This window comes from Coptis chinensis, chromosome 8, assembly GCF_015680905.1.
Source record: "Coptis chinensis isolate HL-2020 chromosome 8, ASM1568090v1, whole genome shotgun sequence".
In the NCBI taxonomy this organism is placed as follows: Eukaryota; Viridiplantae; Streptophyta; class Magnoliopsida; order Ranunculales; family Ranunculaceae; genus Coptis; species Coptis chinensis.
In genome coordinates this window covers 95025205-95048676 of record NC_141463.1, presented here as the reverse complement: position 1 = coordinate 95048676, position 23472 = coordinate 95025205, and the positions used below count along the sequence as shown (strand labels likewise).

At 37.3% G+C, this 23472-nt stretch overlaps 4 protein-coding genes and 1 pseudogene across 6 annotated transcripts; 3 read left to right on the top strand and 2 right to left on the bottom strand.

The window, feature by feature from the left end:
- The first annotated feature begins 280 nt into the window (after nucleotides 1-280).
- On the top strand, nucleotides 281-4110 carry LOC147484677 (CDPK-related kinase 7-like; annotated as a pseudogene). Its single transcript, XR_015204990.1, has 11 exons — nucleotides 281-894; nucleotides 1049-1178; nucleotides 1529-1570; nucleotides 1691-1799; nucleotides 1959-2037; nucleotides 2120-2417; nucleotides 2507-2619; nucleotides 2789-2896; nucleotides 2987-3049; nucleotides 3151-3318; nucleotides 3736-4110. The product of XR_015204990.1 is annotated as a CDPK-related kinase 7-like (transcript).
- A 1162-nt stretch (nucleotides 4111-5272) lies between these two features.
- On the top strand, nucleotides 5273-7035 carry LOC147484676 (uncharacterized). Its single transcript, XM_086581037.1, has one exon. It carries the CDS (start codon nucleotides 5433-5435, stop codon nucleotides 6927-6929), a length of 1497 nt encoding a protein of 498 aa, XP_086437163.1. The 5' UTR covers nucleotides 5273-5432; the 3' UTR covers nucleotides 6930-7035.
- An 845-nt stretch (nucleotides 7036-7880) lies between these two features.
- On the bottom strand, nucleotides 7881-10166 carry BUG22 (cilia/flagella-associated protein). Its single transcript, XM_086578186.1, has 6 exons — nucleotides 9942-10166; nucleotides 9746-9822; nucleotides 9633-9664; nucleotides 8637-8878; nucleotides 8198-8434; nucleotides 7881-8120 (listed from the first exon to the last, which is right to left on the bottom strand). Exons 2-6 carry the CDS (start codon nucleotides 9796-9798, stop codon nucleotides 8112-8114), a joined length of 573 nt encoding a protein of 190 aa, XP_086434312.1. The 5' UTR covers nucleotides 9799-9822; nucleotides 9942-10166; the 3' UTR covers nucleotides 7881-8111.
- A 448-nt stretch (nucleotides 10167-10614) lies between these two features.
- On the top strand, nucleotides 10615-14473 carry LOC147484674 (uncharacterized). 2 transcript variants are annotated; one of them, XM_086577792.1, is made up of 6 exons: nucleotides 10615-10898; nucleotides 11288-11536; nucleotides 11712-11982; nucleotides 13134-13241; nucleotides 13334-13482; nucleotides 13704-14473. In XM_086577792.1, exons 2-6 carry the CDS (start codon nucleotides 11298-11300, stop codon nucleotides 13813-13815), a joined length of 879 nt encoding a protein of 292 aa, XP_086433918.1. In that variant the 5' UTR covers nucleotides 10615-10898; nucleotides 11288-11297; the 3' UTR covers nucleotides 13816-14473. The 2 variants fall into 2 exon arrangements, with proteins under 2 accessions (XP_086433918.1, XP_086433920.1); XM_086577794.1 differs by lacking the exon at nucleotides 10615-10898 and adding an exon at nucleotides 11124-11171.
- Nucleotides 14474-15604: 1131 nt separating this feature from the next.
- SQD1 (sulfoquinovosyldiacylglycerol 1) lies at nucleotides 15605-17596 on the bottom strand. Its single transcript, XM_086578345.1, is given in 3 exon segments — nucleotides 15605-16192; nucleotides 16563-17569; nucleotides 17572-17596. Coding segments are annotated over 3 exon segments (1434 nt in total). The 3' UTR covers nucleotides 15605-15790.
- Between the last annotated feature and the right edge of the window lie 5876 nt (nucleotides 17597-23472).

The following is a 23472-nucleotide window of genomic DNA, read 5'->3' as shown; positions in this document are numbered from 1 at the left end:
CTTTCATGTATGGGTTAAGTTTTTGACTTTGATCATTTTATTTCATTCTTGGCTATCAAGTTTCTTACTGGACAACAAGCTTGAACATTCTTGACTGTTTTAAGGAATGGTTTCTCTCTCATTTCCAAAGTTTCTTGTTGTCAAAGTTTAGTTTGAAAATTTAGAACTCATTTTCTGTCATTTTTGAAATATTGTGTACTAGCTAGTCTTCAAGTGCATTGATGTCATAGTTCTAAGCATTCCTCTGTTTGAATTTTGATCAAATTCTACTTTCCAGCATTTTTAATTTTTAGAACATTTTTGTTTCATTATGTTCATTGGTTTTCCGATTTATAAAGTACTACTTTGATGGGAACTTGATTTCTCTCACCATTTTTTCAGTCTTCAATTCCTTTGGTTTTCAGTTCTTCTTGTTTATACTGAACCATGGGAATTTGTCTAGGAAAACATAGTAAAAAACATGAAAACTCTGCAGCTTTCAATGACGTCGAACCCACTGTAAATTGCAATACAAGTGAAGCTTCAGAGTTTCCCTTCTATAGTCCCGGCCCTCTGCCTAGCTTTTACAAGAACTCGCCTGTACATTCGACTAGTTCCACGCCTTTACGTGCTGTTAAGCGACCATTTCCGCCACCTTCGCCTGCCAAGCACATTAAAGCATTTCTTGCTGGCAGGCAACGATCAGTGAAGCCAAATGAAGCTTCAATTACTGAGGGAGATGAGAGTGAAGTCGAGTTGAATAAAGAGTTTGGATTCTCTAAGCAATTATTCGCCAAGTATGAGCTCGGAGAAGAAGTTGGGAGTGGGCATTTTGGATATACTTGTTCTGCAAGAGTGAAGAAAGGAAGATTGAAGGGGCAAGAGGTTGCTGTTAAGGTTATTCTAAAATCAAAGGTTTGTGTGTTCTTCTTCATAACTGAGAAAGACCAACTTGCTGTTTACTGCACAGCTTTTAAGTTATACTTGCAACTTCAGATATGTTTTTTTCCGCAATGAACACACATTGAGTATTATAATTATTCTCATAACATGGTCTATGTTTTCGCAGATGACAACAGCCATTGCTACCGAGGATGTAAGAAGAGAAGTAAGAATATTGCAGGCTCTGACCGGACAAAAAACCTAGTACAGTTCTATGGTGCCTACGAAGATGAGGAAAATGTTTATATAGTGATGGAGTAAGTATAGATTGTTCTGACTTCCGAGCTTGCTTTCTTCAGAAAAATTTGCTTCAATTGGTTCTGTTGGTCTAAACTGTTCATTAATGTAATATGAAGAAACCAAAGGTGCCTGATATCTTGAGCATACATACTGGCAATACTACTGATCGCATATTGGTTGCTAGTTGCTTATTTATGTACAACTTTATCCAGTCGTTCTGAATAATTTTATCAGTTCATTATTCATGCAGAAATACTTGTCACATTTCTGGTCACTCAAAAGAACATGATTAATTTTGATTACTAGAAAAGTTCAAGTGAACTCAGCTCATAACCAGAAATTTTGGAGCTAACAATTTTCTGTTCAGGTTATGCAGGGGAGGTGAACTGTTGGATAGGATACTCTCAAGGTATTTTGTCTTTGTTACTTGACAAATTTTTGTCTGTCCCCTGTTGCTTATGTCTCTACCTTAGGTATACAGTTTACAGTCACTATTCACTAACAGAGAATTTACTTGATGTACTTTTAGAGGTGGTAAATACTCAGAGAAAGAAGCCAAGGCTGTCATGGTCCAGATCCTAAGTGTTGCAGCCTTCTTCCATCTCCAAGGTGTCGTTCATCGTGACCTCAAACCAGAGGTAATTGTCAAATTTATCTTCCTCAGTTATTTTGATCCAAGGGTTGACAATTAGACTTTTGGAAAAAGTGTTGCTTTTTGAAACTTTATAAATACAATTAGTTACTATTCAAGAACAACTTATTATTATATCTCTTTGATTTGTTATATTGTACTTCAGAATTTTCTTTTTAGCACAAATGATGAAGAGTCCTCATTGAAGGCCATTGATTTTGGATTGTCTGACTATGTGAGACCAGGTTCGTTCTAGGCCTCAAGTATATAGATCGAGCTGCATTTGTGTGTTTTAAAAAAAAACTGATGTGATAACATATTTTCCAGATGAAAGGCTGAATGATATTACAGGAAGTGCATATTATGTAGCTCCAGAAGTCCTTGCTCAGGTCATATGGAACCGAAGCTGACATATGGAGTATTGGTGTTATTGCATATATTCTTCTTTGTGGATGCCGACCCTTCTGGGCTCGGTCAGAATCTGCTGTCTTCCGAGTTATCATGAAGGCTGAACCAAGCTTTGAAGAAGACCCTTGGCCTTCTCTCTCATATGATGCAAGAGACTTTGTCAGGAGTCTATTGAACAAGGATTACCGTAAAAGACTGACTGCTAGCCAGGCTCTCAGTACGTTAGTCTAACACTCCAACCTATGAAATGCTTTGTAGGTTTTTATTTTTAATAGGAAATCCTAATGCTGCAGTCTCCTTTCTTAGGTCATCCATGGTTGTCAAGTTATCAAGGTGTCAAGATCCCTCTGGACATTCTAACCTTAAAGCTTGTAAAAGCATACATATGTACATCTCCTTTAAGAAAATCAGCTTTGGTGGTATGTTTCCTTTAACTGTTGCAACAAAATATAATAAAAGGCATATATAGAATTATAGACATTATTTTATTAAACTATAAGTGAAATGCAAGTTCATGGCACTTACAATGATGTGTGCATTACAATCTCTTATTATATAGTAAGTTAATGCACCATCTCTGCTCGACAGGCCCTTGCAAAGACATTGACCGCATCTCAACTAGCATACTTTCAGAAGCAATTTACAATATTAGGACCAAACAGAAGCGGATTTATCTCCATGAAGAAGTTTAAGTTGGTTAGTCTGTTAGTCATATTTTGAACCTTATATTAATTTGCTTGACTACTTCATTTCCCTGTTTCCTATTCTAATATGCTGGGTTCGCAGGCCTTAACTAAGACTGCTACCAATGCCATGAAGGATTCACGGGTTCTTGATTACGTTGAAAGGGTACTGACTGTAATGGCTGTTTGTCTATCCTTTTGGCTTATGGAAATGTCACTGTAGACCCCAGAGAAATGAGTAGCTGAATGCAAATTTTCATTTTACAGATGACTTCTCTTCAGTATAGAAAGCTAGATTTCGAAGAGTTCTGTGCTGCTTCTATAAGTGTGCATCAGATGGAGGCAATGGAGAGTTGGGAGCAGCATGCACATGGTGCATATGAGCTCTTTGAGAATGAAGGAAACAAGCCAATTTTTATCGAGGAACTTGCATCAGTAAGTTTTGTTTGTTGGAATCGGCTACTGTCCATTCTATTGCTTGAGTACATCAGTTTATTCATGGGCAGTATATATTGTTCATTTAAGAAATTAAGAGCATTAGTAGTTCACAAACATAATGCATTGCATTGTCAAATGGTAGGTCTTATACATAATTTAATTTCATACATGACATCAACCTATAACTTGCATTAATGTCAGTTTTTTTCTGATTTACTTAATTATTTCCTGTAAGACACAACTAAAAGCATCTCTTGTATGTTTTATACGTGTATGTGTTTGCATAGCCCGAAGTTGTTAGTGCTTGTTTCGCGTGGTAGGGTTGTTCTTTTATTTAACTAGTGTATCCTGATTCTGAGAACCTTCTGTGATGCCCTGTGGGATTTACATTCAATGCCCATCTTTTTTCCCCAGGAACTTGGGCTTTCAGTTCCTCTGCTGGAAGTTCACAACGATTGGATAAGACAGTCGGATGGAAAGCTCAGTTTTCTAGGATTCGTCAGACTTCTGCATGGAGCATCTTCACGGCCGTTGCCTAAAGTCTTGAGATAAAATCTGGCTAACCATGACGATTTATCAAATCTTTGTCGCTCCTCTTTAATGACAAACTCAAAGGGGAGACTATTCCTGCTTAATTTAAAGAATCGCCTGAGCCAAGAAAATCCAACTTGTAGATTGGCAAATAATTTGACCAGTGATGGTTTATTGTTCTGTGCCAAGATGGAGAATAAGCCTTGTATCAGACATTGACATGTGAATCATGTTTATCTAATTAATGTTTTAAGTTCACTACTATTCACAATGAAGTCGTAAGTTATTGCACAGATGAGGCTATTATGTTGAGATTTGAATTTGAAAACCTGCATTTGTCTGAGTCCATCTCCTTACTTATTTGAAAATTAATTTCTTCACAATTTATTGTTTTTTAGAAACAATCCAGCATTGAGTGAGGTCTCCAAAAAGGAGGATGTTTGTGTTCTCTAGTGAATGTGGACAATACTTTCAGTGCCTAGTTAAATGACCAACTCTTTTTACAACTGCTGGTGCTCTTAAGTAATGTATTTCTGGAAACAACGGAGGAAACTCTGCCCCAATTTTGGGAAGTCACTTGTGACTTGTTTCTGGATTCCAGCAAACAAAACCTTTTGTTAAGCTCCTTAAAATACACTAATTAGAATCATTCTAAGTGTAAATATCGAGCTGAAAGAAACTCTTTAAATTCAACTGTTACTTCTCACTTTTCGTCTCTCGTGGCTTTGGGCCTTTGCCTCAGAATTATTTAATAGTAAAACAAAGAAGAACCAAGTGTTTCAGGGGGTATTCAGGACAAATGCATTAAGCAGTAAATAAGTGCCGTTCAGTCTTCAGTTAATGTGTGGAATCTTCCATAAGTTTGTATTACTGTATATATACAGACATACACATGCACTGATGCACACAAAGCAAAAGAGTTACATAGTTCAGCGTTCTTCTAGCTTAATTGATTATGCGAACATGCATTGAAACAATTGTATAAGAAAACCATTATTATGTTCATATAAAAAAAAATCTCAATATACATACACTACTGGAGTAGGAGTATATACCTTGGAACCTTAAATTGGATAATATGGAAAAACCACAAGACCAGGTATCTAAGGATAAAAGTAGATATCTGATACTGAAAATATTGTCTTAGGAAGAATAATACCAATGTCAGAAGTTTCAAAACAACAAGACAAAGTCTTGGTCTTATCTCTTATTCTGTTTTGCAAAAGGAGGGGGGAGAAAATTAGGTAGAATACATGTTTTAATTGATATTTCACAAATAATAGACGTAATCCGCACGACATTACTGTTAAACAATTATAAATGATGCTGATTACTGAATGTAAGCCTGATGATAATGACATGACGAAGGTCTTTAATTTTTAGAAATGTTCTGTCTTTAAAATTAGGCTTTGAAGATTAGGAAGCTATAAAGGAGACCCATACAAAACATATAGAAGTAAGCACCCCTTAATTCAAGGAACAAAAGGTGGTTCACTCAAGCCCCACTCACTTGGCTTAAAATTTTGTTTAAACACACCTTTTCCTTTTCAAAATTCTTAGCAAGTTGAGCATCTAGCTCAATGGAAATGGTTACTTCAATGAACCTATGCGATTCCTCAAAAGCTTGTGCCTCTCCCAGTCCTGGTAGAGTTAACATAAATCATCTTGCTGTACAATTTTACAGTATGGCAACTAGTCCAACTGGCGGTGGGCTTGATAATGTTCCATTGGTTTCTTATTCTGGTTCATATCGAGAAGTCGAGAATTCCAGAGATAGCTCTGTCGATGCTGATTTTGAATTTGGGACTGGACAGCACTCAATGCATCATGATGAGCAACAAAAACATCAACCACAATATGGGCAACATATTTTTCCGATGGCCTTTGCAGATGAACTCTTCTGTGATGGCCAAGTCATGCCATTGAAACCACCACCTCGTCTTCAATATGTTGATAACAATATCTATAGCAACCGATGCTCCAGTGGTTCTTCCCCAACATCCCCAAGTTCAGTACTAAAAGGACCATTTCGTCGTTGGAGCTTTAACAAGAACAACACGCATAGTTTTGATCCATTCATGGCCGCACTGGAGAATGTCAGCAAGGAGGCAGCAGGGATAAACAACATTCATAGGCGTGCTCGGTCTCTTTCACCACTTCGGACTCCCCTAGTGTGGTTTAACTCCAACGAGTCAAGAGGAACTATCCAACACCAGAAAAAAGAGACAGGTTTTGAATCTCAACAACCTGATGAGGATATAGGTTCAATCCATGGTGAGCAGATTGAGCACAAAAGATCAACCTCACCAAGACCGAGCCATAAGAGATCTGGCCAGAGGCCTACTAAACCAATACTTCTTAGACCAACTTTCACAAACGATGAGGGTTTGATCCCTGGTAAGCAGGTTGACCCTACAAGACTGACCTCGGCAAGGCAAGTGAACCGTGTGAGATCTGGCCTTGATGGGCCTACTAAACCAACACCGACAACACTCCCTGAGCCAACTGTTAAAACTAGTGAATCACTAGATGCTACATCTCTCAGCATGGATGTAAGTTTGACCCTTGGTGAGCAGATTGGCAAAGAAAGACAACCGTGGGGAACGCAAGTGACCCAAGTGAGATCTAGCCGTGATAAACCTATTAAGCCAACACCCACAACACTTCCTGGGCATACAGTTCAAAAAACTGAACCTCTGAGCAAGGGTGCTATAGGAAAAGATGGGTCTTTCCGCAAAGGGAGTGACAGATTTAGTGTCAAGGAGAATTCTTCAGGGAAAGATGGGTCTTTCCGCAAAGTGAGTAATAGGTTTAGTGTCAAGGAGAATTCCGTCAAAAATGCTTCCGAGGGCAGACCAGACAATGAGGACAAGTTAAGGAGATCCCACAATGAGGCTCTAAAAGGCTCTCCCGATTTGAGGAATTTAAGCTTCAGAGGTATCCATAAAGCTCACTACAGTGACCAAAAACAACTGGCAAAACAGGATCTAAGAAGAAAAACTCTCATTCCTTACAAGGCACAATGTATGCTAGTCTGCTTGGGTTTCGGCCACCATGGTCTAAGGGACCTGAACTGAAACTATTTATCTTTCGCATTTCTTATAAAAAATATTTGTAATCACGCAGTTCTGTAGTACATGGTGTAAAGCTAAATTATTTTTTATTTCCATTGTTTGTTGGTTCTTTCAGTAAGCTAAATACTTTGATCACTTTTACACTGAAGCAAATAAGATTGGTATGAAATCTTGTTCTAGTTTCACTTCTTATATCATTCTTTGCAAATAAACAAGAGGTAGGGTGTTTTTGTACAGAATTTTCCCTATTGCCATTTCAAGTAATTTTCTTCAGTTTCAACTTACAAGTAACTGGCAGCCCGCACCCGAGTACTCTGGATCTCTATTATGTCTTTATGAGTTACTTAAAAACCTATGATGAAGTGATAAAAGGAAAAACATACCCTTCTTAAAGCTATCCAAAGGAAAGTAGGAGAAAGGACGATTACCCCTGGATATTGAATATCAAAGCCACCTATAATAAATTCTAGGTGAAGAACCATTTGAGAGTACCACCTATAAGACTCATAGTGTATCCAATCTGCGCGTTTCATTTGCTAAACACACTTTAGACTGTTTATGACCTCGTTATCGCATCTCTTGAATCTTGACTGCCTTGATCTGTATGAAAGCAGACAGGCTCTTACACAGATAACCATAATGGTGGGACAAATTTCATCACATCAAGTCATCAACCCAGTGCAGTGATCTTCTTATAATACTTCACTTTTAATCAGCAAAAGAACAAGAAATACTTCACAGCACACAATTTTGATTTAATATCACTCCAATAAGAGACGTACCCAGACTACAGGATCTACTTATCTCTCATAAATAAGAGAACAAGAAATCCTTCACCACACAGGCTAAAAACCATGTTTCACACAGCAAATGCAAACTTTTCATAAATATTAGGAAACATTCTAACAAAAGACACTATATTACTTTAATATATATAATACTTTCTCCATAAAATCCATCCTAAAGTCACTTTATAACAGAGAACATATAGATTTCATATCTGACAAGCATGTTAGAAGTTATCACGTTCATAGCTGAGAACAAATTCAATTAGTAATACACATACAAAATAGGATCTCTTAACTAGATCCATGTACTTGGATTTGAAAAAGTATGAACTGATGGAAACAGTATGCTGGCGAGTGGAGTCTCAAATGTGTCTCTGCAGCTCTTTCCTTCAAGGTTCTATGCTTTCTGTAAACAATATAATATGATAAGAAGCAAAAAACATAAGAACATCTGAGATTCACCAACAAAATAAACTATCTCACCTGCATAGGAAGATACAGTTTAAATTCAGGTGGGAGCTCCTCCTCAGAATACAGGCGATCAGCAAAATATATCCTTCTCAGGCGGCAATTTGCGTGAACTTGGACCCGTAAGGTCTCAACATAGTTTGTACCATATGCTCTTCTTGTATAATCAGCAAGATTCAACTGGATCTGATTCCAACCCTCATCCAACCTTAATGGCATAGTGCATATGAAAGGTTTCACACGGGTCACAGCCTGCATAAAAATTACACAAGATACATAAACTTCTTTGATGTCCACAACATTTATTATCCAAATACTAAATTGAAATAAATAAATAGCAAATTGGAATGAAAAAAGGATGACCGTGGAGTAATATAACCAAACATTGGTGTTACAAATTAATTCGTATTACTGTATTAGACAATGCCAACTGAACATTTATAAACTTACACACTTGAAAATTTGAAGCTCTGAAACGCCGTCTGACATTCTTATCATCTAACACTTGAATCTCAAATGTAAAATATTTCTTCAGATCCTTGACGATTAAAACCAAGAACGGAAGCTTTATGCCGAGTGTTGCATTAGGATCTGCTGGGCACGTAATGTATGTCGTCTGGACATTGGAGCCAACAATATCAAGGACATTGGACTGGATGTCTTCATCCTGTATCCTTTTGATATGTCCATTGATAACTAGATATCCACAACAAAAGGAGTATATGACTGTTAGATGCTTGAAGCAAGTCAATTACTTGAGAATAATTTAAATCTCAACATTAGCTTTTGTCTGACAATAGCTTTATAAAAAAATGCATGAAAACATATCAAAGTGACAAGTGTCAGACATATTTACCCTGTAAACTTTAATTACAAACCTAAGCATGTGAATGTGTTCAACTAGAGGTTACTTACACAAATTTGTGATTATGTGACCAGAAATTTCTTTTTGGAACCTTTGGTCCACTACCAGTTTACATGCAAGCACACATTACATTTATCGTCTTACTACACTTGCTTTGTTTCATGGATCAAAGACTGAAAGAAAAATGCAGAAGATGCACCACCATGTCTACTGTTAGCCATTTGGCATCTAAAAGAAGCCAAACAATTTTCTCAGGTGGCGATACAGACTGCAACTTCTTCTTTGCATTACTAAACTACAAACTCCAAGGACAAGTAACGAAAGACAGTGCCTTCTAGCTTAGTTGGTAAAACCTTTGGGTGATGATACCAAAGGTCTAGGGTTCGAACCCCGCTACGCTACACACTATTGAGTTACTGATCTCTTTAAAAACAGGCTTGCCCCCGACTACCAAAATCGGTAAAACCTAACCCCGCCAGCATCAAAGAGTTACTGATCTCATTTAAAACAGGCTTGCCAATCAAAAAAAAAAAAAAGACAGACATAAAAAGGACCGATCAAAGAGATTGACCATAATTCACATACCTTCTTTATCCCATATCTGCAAAGGCTTGCTCCTGAAACACCAAAACAACATCAAATCCCCAATCAGTAGCTAATAACAAACAAGTAGCATTAAAAAAAAAATCAAAACATACCCGAGGCTGTACAAGATGGACAGGAACCCGGATTGAAATGTATTCTTAAACATCTCCACACAATACAAGCCTTAAAACTGCAAAATAAATAAACAAAAATCTAATTAACATTCCACATGGTTGTAATTATAAATTTAAAGACACATACTACTTAATTCATCAAAATTTTAACAACCCCATATCTTCAATTGCATACCTTGACTAAATTGGTGTGTGATTCACTTCAATTTGTTTACGAAACCCTAACCCTAATTTCTCCTTCACTTTATATAATTTTAATTTTAATGTCGGGCGATATATATCAGAGGTTGAAATATGATTGATATATGTCGGAATATCAGAGGTTGAATTATTAATTGAGAAAACACAATCTTATTCTTACGTATGGTCGATGACGTTGTGTTAAAACTTGTCTAATAATAATGAACGAGTAGTAGAAGTTGTCGATCACAATGATGGTAATAATTGTCCCACCATGAAATCGTATGCATGATGGCATTAACATCTTGGTTTGGTTTTGTGTCTGGCTTCAAGAAATGCAACATTATCTACTGTGTCATATACTTCGTAGCAGGTAAGTGCGCATCAAAAAAGCCTCTTATCCACACGTCCATGTCGCCTTTAGAGAAGTAAAACAACAAACAACTAATGCCGATAACGATGATTTTAACAAGTAAAAGTTTATTTTCCGTGTGACAACATTTGAGCATGTCACTACGGTCACTCATTGCAAGTTGAAAGTTGCAAGTTGATAATAAGTTAAGATTATATTGGAAGAAGAGTAAAAGTTTAATATTCAAAGGTGTAGTCGAATTTGAGCCACAAACTCAAAATCTTTTGTGTGCTTGGTATTGAATTCTTGCCAAAATGAAGTACCACACGGACCAATAGTATGGGAGAAATAGATGTGATGATTACCAGCCACTACCTTTCTCTATTTTAGATGTTTTATTAGCACCACAAGTTTGTTCTCAGCCACAAATATAGGACACCTACTTAGAAAGCCAGTTTCATCTTTCAAGACAGACACTGTTGTCCGTCTTTCCTTGACGTTTTTCTGTTAAAACCCACAAGCTGCAACACTTTCACTCTAATTAACTGTACACACATACTTCACTAGTTCTCTCTGCTTCAACAAAAACTTCTTTTGAGGGTATGTATGTTCACACTTCACATTTATTTCTTCTTATTTTATGGCCATGTCTTTGTTTGTTATGTGATATAATATAAAGGGCTGGGGTTGTTGAATATGCCTGGTTATGGGGTTTCATTATTTACTTGTCACTTCCTTTGGGTCGTTGTTACTTGTTAGACCAAACTCCAGCCTTCAGGACAGGAAACTTATTTATGAAGTGTTTACTGTTTATTTCATTGGAGAAAACCAAAGTTAAAAGAACACAAATCTGTAAAGTATAGTTTAGTCATGGTCTGTTTATTGACTTACTCTGCTAGTTTTTTAGTTAGATTACTAGTCCTATGGTAAATTTTGTATAAATGTGATTTTTTTTTGTAATAACAACATCTTCTTCATCTTTATTCCAGATTTTATAAAATGGAGTGGTATATGTGTAGAGATGGCGGTGAAATGATAGTTCCACAGGATCAAGAACTATCTGAGCAATCTGTGTCTCAAGACAATTCGTTCCAATGGGAAGAAGGCTTGAGCATGTGTGGGGAACTCCCAGTTAGTAACTATGGTGTTTGGGCTTCAGAAACAAGACTTGTGGGTGATTGGCTTGAGTATCAGCTCCATGGCCTGAGTGAGATGGATCAAATGAATGACAATTTCATGTACAGTGTAACTTCTGTGTTCTTACCTGAGTCGCTTGAATTATTGCTAGTAGATAGGAAATGTGTAGTTTGTCAGAATACTTATACTCATTTATCTGTTGTTTGGCCTTTTATTGGTTCGATACTTGGATGTAAATTTGATCTAATTTCTATTCTTCACCATTTTTCTGTACAGGAGTTCATTTCTTCAAGAAGATCTGCCTCAGATGAGAAATACATACCAATCAGTTGGGATGTTTTCCGAGTCAAAATGCAGCACAGTACCATTTGATAATCTCCTGAAAGATGTAGATATGGACTCACAGAGTATTCCGAAGGACCAATGGCGTAGAGAAGATTTGAAGTATCTTGAAGTGCCTTCATCAATGGACTGGGACAAATTGGATGGACCTTCAACTAGTATTTCGTACGATTCGGAAAAAGAAAAAGGCTCCCTCTCAAGAAATGTGAGAACTCCCATTTATGGATCGAAGTGGAAGAACTGCTTTGTTTATTATTGTTATTTTCTGCTGTTTAAGTCTTAAATCATTGGCCAGTTAGATGGTCTACGTGACCGCTTGCATCATGCCTTAATGGAAGTTTTCAAACGTGTATTTAGTAATTATCCTAATATACTAGATTTACTGCTATGCAGTGGGCATGAGCGTAGCGGAGGTGGAGAAATATAGAGAATTGAGAGAGAGAGAAGTGATACGGAGAAAGAGAGGTTGGGTAGTGGGTATGGTGAAGAAGAAGTCGAGAAAGGGTGAAGGGGGGATGTATACGGACAGACACCAACGAAGTGGATTTTAGTGTGACTTTTGAACCCGACCCCAAGAGTTTGCTGCGCTCATGGATTAATAGAATTGACCCTTCACATAAGTTTGAGCTTCTGGAGAAATTACAAGAGCACCTTTCTTTTTACTATTATTTTTTTGGTTCAGTTTAACGCTCACTCAAAATTTTTGATATTCACATTGAGCTAACGATGAAATAACTAAAATTAACTAGAGGGTTGTGATAGGTCTATCACAGCTCTGTTGGAATCTTTGGTAGATTTCTGCTTCGTGGAGGAGTCTTGTTGCTCTTGTACCAGCTGTAGAAAGTTGTCAGGTGAGGTAAAACTCTTATTAGAAGAACATGCATAAACTTGCTCCTTAATAATAATATTATCTTTTCTAATAAAATTACATCCCTGTTCGGCTGTTCCTACTTAACATATACTTAAGATCAATAAGATTACGCCTTTTTTTTTCTTTGGTAAAGGCTCAATAAGATAAATACTTGAATATTCTCAATCTTATCTTGCTAAAAAAATGGTATACAAAAATAAGGGGTGCAGAGGCAGTTGAGTAGATGAACTCAGACCTGAATATTTCTTATTTGCGTCCTGAATCATCAATGTTTATTTAACCAGTTTATGATTTATTTTCATTTTCATTTTTTTATGACAAGGTAAGGCGCATAAACACAAACCATTTATTTAACGTACCTCATTTTATGTTCTTATTGTTACTTCCATACAATAGACTTGCTTTTATTCTATGTTCATTGATATTTCGACTAATAATTAGGTTTGATCAAATAAACTGATCATGGTAATGCTGGTAAATGTCAGGCATTGGGCAGTGAAACAAACACATCCCCCATGGCAGATGGACAGTTGGATGAGGAGACATCAATGGAAGAAAATGCGCTGCAGGAGCTTGAAGTGGCTATGACACAGGTATAAGGAGAGGAATTTGATTGTTGAAAAATTTCAAGACGGCATAATTTAATTATTCTATCTAATGTTATGTCCTTTTGGCCTTTGAGTAGTTGACGCAAGAAACACGTATTTGTTTCCGGGATGCTCTATACCGTCTTGCCAGGAGCTCTGAACAACTGCATTTGAAAGACGAGAAGCGAATTGTAAAGCATACAATCAACGAGACGGCAGTATCAAATGATCAGAGAGAAACTTCAAGGTACTTCTCAAACCTTTTCACAGAACTTTACTTCTCAGTAGCATATACGTGATTGCCATCGCTAGAATGGGTTAGGACTCCTTAGGGGAAGACTACCTTTTCCTTTCAATAGACTAGTTACAAATTAACTCTTTTTAACCTTCCTACTTATTGTTAGGTTAAACAAACAGACTGATTACTGATTGCAGCTAACAAGATCAACATTTAAACTTCATTTTCAGGGCTGGGAAAGCAGAGCGAGTGGAATTTGGGTCCAATCAGTATGACAGCACAGTAGCACATCTTATGTTCAATAAGATAAACAGAAAAGGCGTGGATCTTTACGGTGTATAATTGGTAAATCTAAGCAAAGAAGCCATTATAGTATTTATGTCATGCAACTGCATCTTAGACCAGTCAACTCATTTCTCGTCCTAGAAGGATTTACCATGTGATGCCGAGGAATGCATTTCATTGGGGAGTAGAGTGCAGTGGATATAGATATGTAATTAAGAATAGATATCAGAGATCTGGAGCCATGTAAGGAAGAAAATGAGGCTCTACCTTCTCTGTGTCGCTAACCCAAGTGATACAGTGATGGTTCAGCATCTGTTAGTAACTGGCAGAAAGAAAGAGATGAGGTCAGCCGGTTCAGCACATGAGTTTGAGTTTCACAATATAAGCTAGCCGGTTCAGCACCACCATTACCAGATGAAGTTACTAGGAAATTCTTTGCGGTAATTGAAGATAGAAAGAGATGGCTTATTTGTAATATAGCTAGTTGCAAAAAAAATTTGTTTTAACAATATCAGTTCATGTATATATTGATATAACCAACCCATCAATGTTCTGTATAATTAGTCTTAGTCGTCGGACGGCATTTTTTGCATCCGTCTACTCAGTTTTTGTTCACACTCAATCCTGTTACTCCACAGGCTTGAGATATGATCTGTTTGTAAATATTCTTAGAAATTGATGGAATGCCTAGTATTTTAAATTTTATGTAGTGCTACATGATTCTTGCAAATTTGTTTACATCTTTGCAGTGCCAAGGAGAGGGTGTATTGATAACGTCTGTGTAAACTTGTACTATTATTCAAGTTCGATATTGTTTGAAACACAGAATACCAGCTATGAGGCTATAATATGCTGGGTTATTTGGGAAGAATTTGCCGTCGTAAAGTCAAGTAATTATGTTGGGGTTTTGCAGTCACGTCTGCAAATGACGCTCAATGACCGTTAATCGGGTTTCAGACCTACAAACAAATTTCCTTGCCTTTGGTCTAAAGCCAATCTTGAATCCAGGATCATAATCTCTGCGTTCCTTCCCAGCAGTTTCAGTTATACGTAGCTTTGGCCTGTAACGCTCTTATTGAACATTCCACAACGCCAATTACAAAGCAGCTCCTTGGAAAACATTCTGTTGGAAGGGTCGTTTTCATCAGATCCTGATAAAATTGTAACATATATAAGACCACACTTTTCAACTGCTCCCACCTATCATCTGGCTAACTAGATCAATATGAAAATAAGTTGTTTGTATCGCAGTTTGGACAAATGAGTATGGTAGGCTTCCTTCAGGTAGGGGTTGAACCCAACTCCCTAGAACATTCTGCAAAATCTAACTTTGGTTGAAGCGGTCTCTCTGAAAGAACTCTCATTAAAAGTGAAAGCTTCTTGAGTTTAGCAGCAGTTCCATCTAGTATTGTAAATTTTAAGTAATACTAAACGATTCGTGCTAATTTGTTTATCTCTTCGGAGAGGGTGTACTGATCACGTTGGTGTAGACTTGTAGGCTCGTACTAGCTCTAGTTATTCTTTGAAACACAGAATACCAGCTACAATATACTGGGTTATTTACTTATTTTTGTAGTTTTTGGGTTTGGCAGTCATGAAAGTCCAGCAGTTATGTTGGGGTTTATCTTCTACTTTATCTGCAATTGTAGGTTTAGTTTAGCTGAGGCTCCAGTTCCACTAAATATACAGCAGCATATAACGTTTTCAATGTAAAAACCATAGTATGTAAATTCTGAATTAGTTACCTCAAGCTCAGAGCTGTGTTGCTGTGTGGCCTAAGTTTTTTTGCAGGAATGCATAGTAGTTGTTGGCAAATTTTGAATTTAACAATGCGGATCAAAGCTAATTAAAGAAAAATAGTCTTAGATTTCATTCTAAATATTTTGAGAACATTAACATGAGAACTTCAGAGAAGATTCCCTCTTTTCTTTTTTATAGCCAAGACAACCCAAGTTACATTTAAGTAACCATATAATACAACAACATGACTAACGTCAACTTTCACATATTGACATAGCTTCGAATAACTTAACTAAGCTGGAACAGTCTTCGGCTTTACACCAATTTTTCTCCATGAAACACTAGGCATTATCTGGTTTGTGTCAACTCGGTCCTTAAACTTGATGGCACTACTTAGCAAAGAGTCAAGTAGAGAGTCAGAAAGAAGGTGCGGTTTGAGACCCAACTCAATTAGCTTGGTGTGCTTCGCATTGTAGTAGTGCTCTTCTGCTTCCACACGTGGGTTGGGCACAGATATAGTATCAACATCCAATCCGAGCTTTTTACCTACTTTCGTGACGAGGGCAGCAAGTTCATTGACAGAGAATTGCTCGGTGAACTGGTTGAAGACCCTAAACTCACCACGTTGTGCTGGATTTGCAATAGCAAGTTCAACACATTGCACTGTGTCTCTGATGTCGAGAAATGCCCGAGTCTGAATTTTAGGCAAATGAGAAATTAATGAAAGGTAATGAAGATCTACTTCATAAAACAATATAGAGCAAATAAAAGAACTAGGCTATATGCGATCAAGGATTGTAAAAGTAACAAAAATATATGCAATCAAGGAGTAATATTAGTTTCTGCCACTAAGGTCCATGCCCTACTGGACTTCAAACATCAGTTCAGGTCTAGTTTAAAGGTCCTTTTACCATATGCAGTATGTATGACACATGTAGACAAAGCATTGGACAGTTCCATCACAGAAATTTTTCGAGTGACTGCGTGTGTGCTTGTGTTCATGTTTTTCTCTGTTCTCTTTCTCCTTCTTGGTAGGTGTAGAATTAAGTGGTGTGATGGAGTACCTGGCCCCCTTTACCATAGACTGTAAGTGGGTGTCCAACAGCAGCCTGAACGCAAAACCTATTCAATGCCGTTCCAAATACTCCATCATAGTCAAACCTGTTGCAGAGCTCTTCATTCATCTCAGTCTCATCAGTCCTCACCCCATAAACCACTCCTTGGTTTAGATCAGTAGCTCTAATCCCCCACGCCTTGCATGTGAAAGCTATATTATTCGAATCATGGACCTTACTCAGGTGGTAGAACGAGCTTGCTTGTTTTGGGTAAGGCAAAGTATCTGTCCTTCCATTGTGGTTAATTGTAATGAATCCCTCCTCGATGTCAATATTGGGAGTCCCATATTCACCCATAGTTCCAAGCTTTACTAAATGACAATCCTCTCCATATTCCTTGATAGCAAACAGAACATTCAGTGTTCCAATCACATTATTATGTTGCGTGAACACAGCTCTAGAACGATCAATCATGGAGTAAGGAGCTGATCGTTGTTCGCCAAAATGAACAACACAATCAGGTTCAAAAGACTTGAAAGTCTCAGATAGGAACTCGAAATCACATATATCACCAATATGAAGTTGGATATTCTTGTCAGTGAGAGATTTCCAACGACGGAGACGATTGTGGATTGATGCTATTGGTGTAAGAGAATCAAGACCAAGTTGATGGTCAAAAAGGCGACGAACAAGGCTGTCAACAATGGCCACTTCATAGTTTTTGTTTGAGAGATGAAGAGCAGTAGGCCAGCCACAATAGCCATCTCCACCTATAATCATGACACGCTTTCGCTTTGATGGTTCACCCAGACTCAGGTTGAACCCAGAAGTAGGTTGAGTCTGGATTCCTTCGCTAGCAGAAAGTGTGGTTGCGGAAACAGTAAAGCATCTTTGCCTTGAAACTCTATGTGAAACGAGGCTTCTAGAAGGTCGCAAAGCAAGAGAAGTAGGACACAGAGTGGAACATTGATTGATATGTCTTAGGTCACATTTGCCACTGGTTTGCAATTTCAAAAAGAAGAAGTGGACAGTATGTGTGCCATGTTAGCCCTTGGCTCTCAACGTGAACACCTAAAAAGGATTGTATTAGATTCATATCTGGTTGAACGAAGGATACAAAATCGCCTAGCTAACTCAAAAACACTTAACACTTGGACTGTTTAGTTGAGCATTGCAAGTATATATGTATTGAATGAAACATAATCTTATAATTATTCATATTTGTAAATTTGTAAACCCCAACATAAATAAAGTAGAATGACACCCAAGCAACGGAATCTAAACAATATGAAATAAAAACTCAATTATTACTTCAAATTTTCAGCAGACTTGGGAAATAAATTTAATTAAGAGAAATGCTTACCCCAGCAACAGAGGAAGGAGGATGATCTGTTAATGGACAGTCTTTGGTTTTCGATATTTTTGTATTTGGGCAGTAAAGGCTTATTAATGTTTTATAATAACAAGTAGAGTGAGGGAATTATTCTGTAATATTCCCATTGTATGGGTCGATAATATTTTATTTTATTTTATAGCCCAAAAAAAACAGAAAAAGGTTGATAATAATAATATCCTCAGCTGTGTCATCTGGTCGTTCTGTGATAATTTGGAATTCCCAGTTTAACCCCAATGTCATAGATTCATACTAGGGGAGTAGGGGCAGGTTTTAACATGTTTTTTGTGTGTGAAAAATAAAAATCACACTCCACACATGAGGGCGTATTGAAAAAAACAATGTGTCAAACTTAACCAAGAAGTCATTTCACTCATTTGAAAATTCCTATACGCTCAAGGTGAGTAAACTGGGAGTGACTCTCACTGACAAAAATGCCGAAAAAGTAACTCTTAAGGACACTTTTTTATTTTTGTAACTCTCAAGGACCGGGTAGATGAAAGTTCAAGTATACCCTTGACGCGAAATAAAAAACGGATTGGGTAGATGAAATGTCAAGTATACCCCTGACGCGAAATAATTAACGGCCCGGCCTAGACGAAATGACCTGGTGTATTTAGTATGAACATTGAATGTTCATAGTCTTTGGGTATGAACATTGATTGGGTATGAACATTCGATGTTCATAGTGAACATTCGATGTTCATAGTTCTTTGGGTATAAACATTCAATGTTCACAGTCCTTGGGTATGAATATTGATTGGGTATGAATATTCAATGTTCATAGTCCTTTGGGTATGAACATTTGATGTTCATAGTCCTTGGTCATTTGGGTATGAACATTCAATGTTCATAGTATTTAGGTATGAACATTCAATGTTCACTATGAACATTCAATGTTCATACATCAATATATTGTATAAGGTACATTCACCTATTTGGATATGAACAATCATTGTTCATACACCAGCAAAAGGTATGAACACTCATTGTTCATAGTAAAATGACAGAAAAGGTAAAATTGGAAAATATTTATTTTAAATCCGGGTCATTTGTCCTTGAGGGTTATTTTCACAAAAGGGTATAACTGGCATTTAAAAAAAATAAAATGGCCGGGCCAACTTATTTTGTCCTTGAGGGTTACAAAATTTGAAATCGTGGGTTCGTAAGTTACTAATTGCTAGAAATTGTCCTTGTGAATTACTCACCAAAAATCGTGTCCTCTAGACTTCATTTTCTTTAAAATTGGGTGTTAGGCCCAATTTCTTGCTGAGTAAATTGGAGTGAACTCTCAAACAAACAAACAAACAAGGAAAACATTCATGGCTGATAAACTTCCAGAAGATCTCATTGTTGTCATTGGGAACAAGCTGAAAGTCGTTGCGGATCACTTTGCATTCGTGGTGTCTGCAAATCATGGAGGTTTCTTCATCCGTTTGTGTTCCCTCGACCCCCATGGCTCCTGTGGGTTTCTGAAATGCAAAATTATATTTTTGTTGGCCTGGGTGAACAACATGTCCCCTTTGAGCTGGGAGACTTTCCTGAAGCCACACGCTATGTTGGGTTTACAGTTGCTTGGCTGACTATAGTAGGTGCACATGGTAACGTCCGCCTGTTTAATCCGTTGACTCGAATTCAAATTAGCCTTCCTTTATAGACAGCATTCAATGATCAACCATTGCATCACATCCTTGAATGGAATCCATATTTTCCTCAACGTACTTTCTTAACTAAAGTTATTGTGTCCTCAAGTCCCATAAGTAGAAATTGTATTGTCACAGGTATTTACGGTATCCACAGCAGGTTGGCCATTACTAGACCAGGGAATGCATCTTGGATAACGGTTGAATCCCCAAAATCATTTCAATTTGATGATGTTATCTTCTACAAAAAAACAAATTTATGTTGTCAGTGTTAGTGGGATGATAGTAGTTTGGGGCGTCAAGGATTATCTAGAAAATAACAATTCGCCGAGAGTTTTAAAAATAATGTCATTTATTGATTGTAGATATGTAGTAGACAAGTTTTATTTGGTGGAGTGTTTGGGAGAGTTATTACTGGTTTTGAGATTTTCGCAACTTATGTCCCAAATAGGGAAATTGAAAGTCTACAAGGTGAATCTTGGAAGTAAGAAGTGGCGTGAGTTGAAGAACCTAGGGGAACATTCATTGCTCTTGGGAAACAATACCTCTGGCCTTTGACTTTTCTTCTAAAATTGAAAATAATTGTATATATTTCACCGATTACTACATTGATGGATTTTTGGGCGATGATATAGGAATTTTCAGTTTGGAGGATCAATGTACGAAGCTCTGTTACAATGGCAAATCTGCTCACTCTGCACCCTTCTTCATCATCCCTACTTATGGACAAAACTAGAAATCAGAGTTTTGGAGTGCTGTAGTTAAAATTATGAAGAATATTTGGAAACTGAAATCCTTACGGTTTACTTGAAACTTTTTGTAGAATCATAGGTTATTACTAGTATAGTAATGCAAATGTATAGGGGTGAGGTAGCTCTGCACACACCCTCATCCGTTCCATCAGGTAAAGTGAATAAGAAGAAGAATTAGTTTGATTACTACTTGATAACCTACTAGATGTGCAGTTTAAGCGTTAAGCAGTAGTTAATCGGTTAAGGAGTGCATAGCGATTAGGCCTAGTAATCGGAATATAGGGGGATTAATCGGAAACTAATCGGGATGATAATTTTAAATAAGATTTTCCATTCCCATAGGTAACCTATAACACATGCCACAAATAATTATTAGCTAAATGCATATTGAAGTGAGATGAAAATGAGAAACATATTCAACAATCACTAAAATTCAATCATAACCTCATTACATAGTTTACTGGTCAACATAAGTCAAATAAAAAACATATAAAATACGAAAAACACAAAGACATCAATGACTCCGCTAAAATTATATCATGGAAAAGTTGGCTTAAGTTGGGTTTTATATATCATAGGTCTTTTGTTCTATAACTTTATATATACAAACTATGTTTTGAGAAAAACATAAAACAACAAACTTTTAGACCTATTAATCGCCGCTTTTTTAACACCTATTTGTGCTAAATCGCCCTATTAATCGGCATAAATTGGGCTATTAATTGATCCCGCTTAGATTGAGATTTTTTCTGCTAATCGTATCGGTCAAGTAGCTTATAGTGCCTATGCGCCTATTAATTGGCTATTAATCGCCTATTAAACTGCATAGCCTACTAATTGTTATGGAACAAATTACTATGTACTGCTCATATGTTGACCAGTGTTCGTGATTCCGAACGAAACCTTCGAATTCCGCCCAATATTTCGGTTTTTCAAAAAATCGAAATTCTAAATATAGAGTTGAAATATTGATTATTTCGATATCAATCGAAATTCCGAATATGATAGGGGTTGAAATTTAATGAATTTCGGTTTTTGGATTTGTTGGAATTCCGAGAATTCCGAACTATGATGTTGACAGCATAAATCTCAATTATGCTTTGTTTGCATTCAAATAGCTTTCTTTGTTTTTGGTACTCTTATTTCGTTGTGGACAAAGGTACATAATATGGGCTAGGAAATACTTGAGATGCGAAAGGTCACCTTTTTTAGCTAGTTTATGTTTAGGGTCTGTAGTGGTCTCGATGACGTAGCAAGGTGATTTTGTGTGCGACTAAAGAAGCGAGTGGGTCAACAAAACTATAGGTTTCCCTCCTATTTCTGGTAAGTTTCAAAAGGTGAGAACACAACCTTATATGTTTCCTTCATCCTTCTTTACCTCTTTTAGCTAGTTTCTCCTTGTTCTTCATCTTGTTCTTTTGGGTTAAGAGTGATTCTAACTACCGGATTACCATAGCGAGTCAATCTTAATCCTTTAAAACTTTGTGAAGAGCACCTACTCCCTACATGCGAAACTCTAAGCTTTGACATGATTCTCTTCTTCTAGCAAAGTTGAGGTCAACTTTCAAACTTTTAGTTTCATATCTAGCAAGAGTAGGATTAAACATGGCTTCTCAACCACTAGGATTAGAAGGTGGCTCCTCAGCTCAAGATAAAACTTGGAGTTCGCTGTTCTCAAACACAACCACAAACTTTTCCAGTGGTCAACTAGATTGGATCGAAATAGACATGGATCTAGATGTGATTGATGTACCAAAAGACATCCTTGAAGAGGGTTGTGAAAAGTGGAGAGAGCACTTAGTGGTTTCTTTGTGGACAAGCGTCTACCTTTTCCAGTGGTTAAAAATGTCCTAGAGAGATCTTGGAAAACTAAAGCACATTATGATATTGCTACGGATCGTGAGTTGTTCTATTTCAAGTTTAATGATGATGAGGGTAGGCAAATGGTTCTAGAAAAATGGCCTCTTTTTATTGCGGGTAGAGTTTTTATGGTTAGACCATGGATAGAAGACTTGGAAACACAGAGGAAAAGTATGACTATCCTATTTGGGTAAAGCTGTGGAATGTTCCAAAACAGATATGGGCCAAAGCAGGCATGAGCTTTGTTGGAAGTAGAATAGGGAAACCTCATAGCTGGGATGAAGCGAGTCAAAAAAACTTAAGACTTGATTATGCAAAGATATATGTGGAAGTGCCTGTGGGTACTAAATATCCTGATACAATAAGACTGATCGAGAATGGGAAAAGGCATAGTTGCTGAAGTTATTGTTGAGTACATGTGGCTCCCAGCTATATGCAGGATCTGCAACAAGCTTGATCACAAAGAACTGAAATGCCCAAACAAGGAGATTAATGCACGAGATGTAGATGATGTTGCAGTTGAACAAAATATAATAGCAGAAGGAAGTGGAGCAGAAACAGTAGAAGGAGTGGCAGAAGGAAGTGGAGCAGAACTAGTAGTAGCATAAGCTACAGAGAGAGCCATAAGGAATGAAACAGCATTACCGACAAGGATCCATGCTATGGAACCTGATGTTACTCCAATGAGAGCAACAAGTGATAGTCAGATGGTTCAAACCTTAACCACAGGAAGTCAGAGGCGTGTGCAAGGAGTAACTAGGATACAAGCTCAAGGAGTCCACACTTGGTTCCTATCACCTAGGCAAGAAGTAATAACTGAACAACAACAGGCGGGGAGAGTAGAGTGCTGCTCCAAGCAATCCTAGGAATCGGAATAGTGGCAACGCAAATGCAATGGAGGATAGAGTATGGGATAACAATGAAAGGGTAAATGATAGCATGACAAGAAAATGCCTTGAGGAGAGGAATCAATTTGCAGCTCTAGGTGATAGTAATGATGAGCTGGAAGATGACATTTCAGAAAAAGAAGATGACTTATTCTCTGATCATGAAATAGATGAGATGTTAAGGGCAAACACTATGCAACCGAGGGTTGTAAGTGGAGTAGATGCTGGAGTTACTAGCTCTAAGAGCTCAGTGTTACAACGATCAACAAAAGCCAAGACTAGAGCCCAGAGAAGGGCTACAGATGAAGTGACATCACCAATTACATAGAAGAGACGAAAGGACAAGAACAGGTCCAAAAGTAAAAAGAAAAAATCTCCAAATAC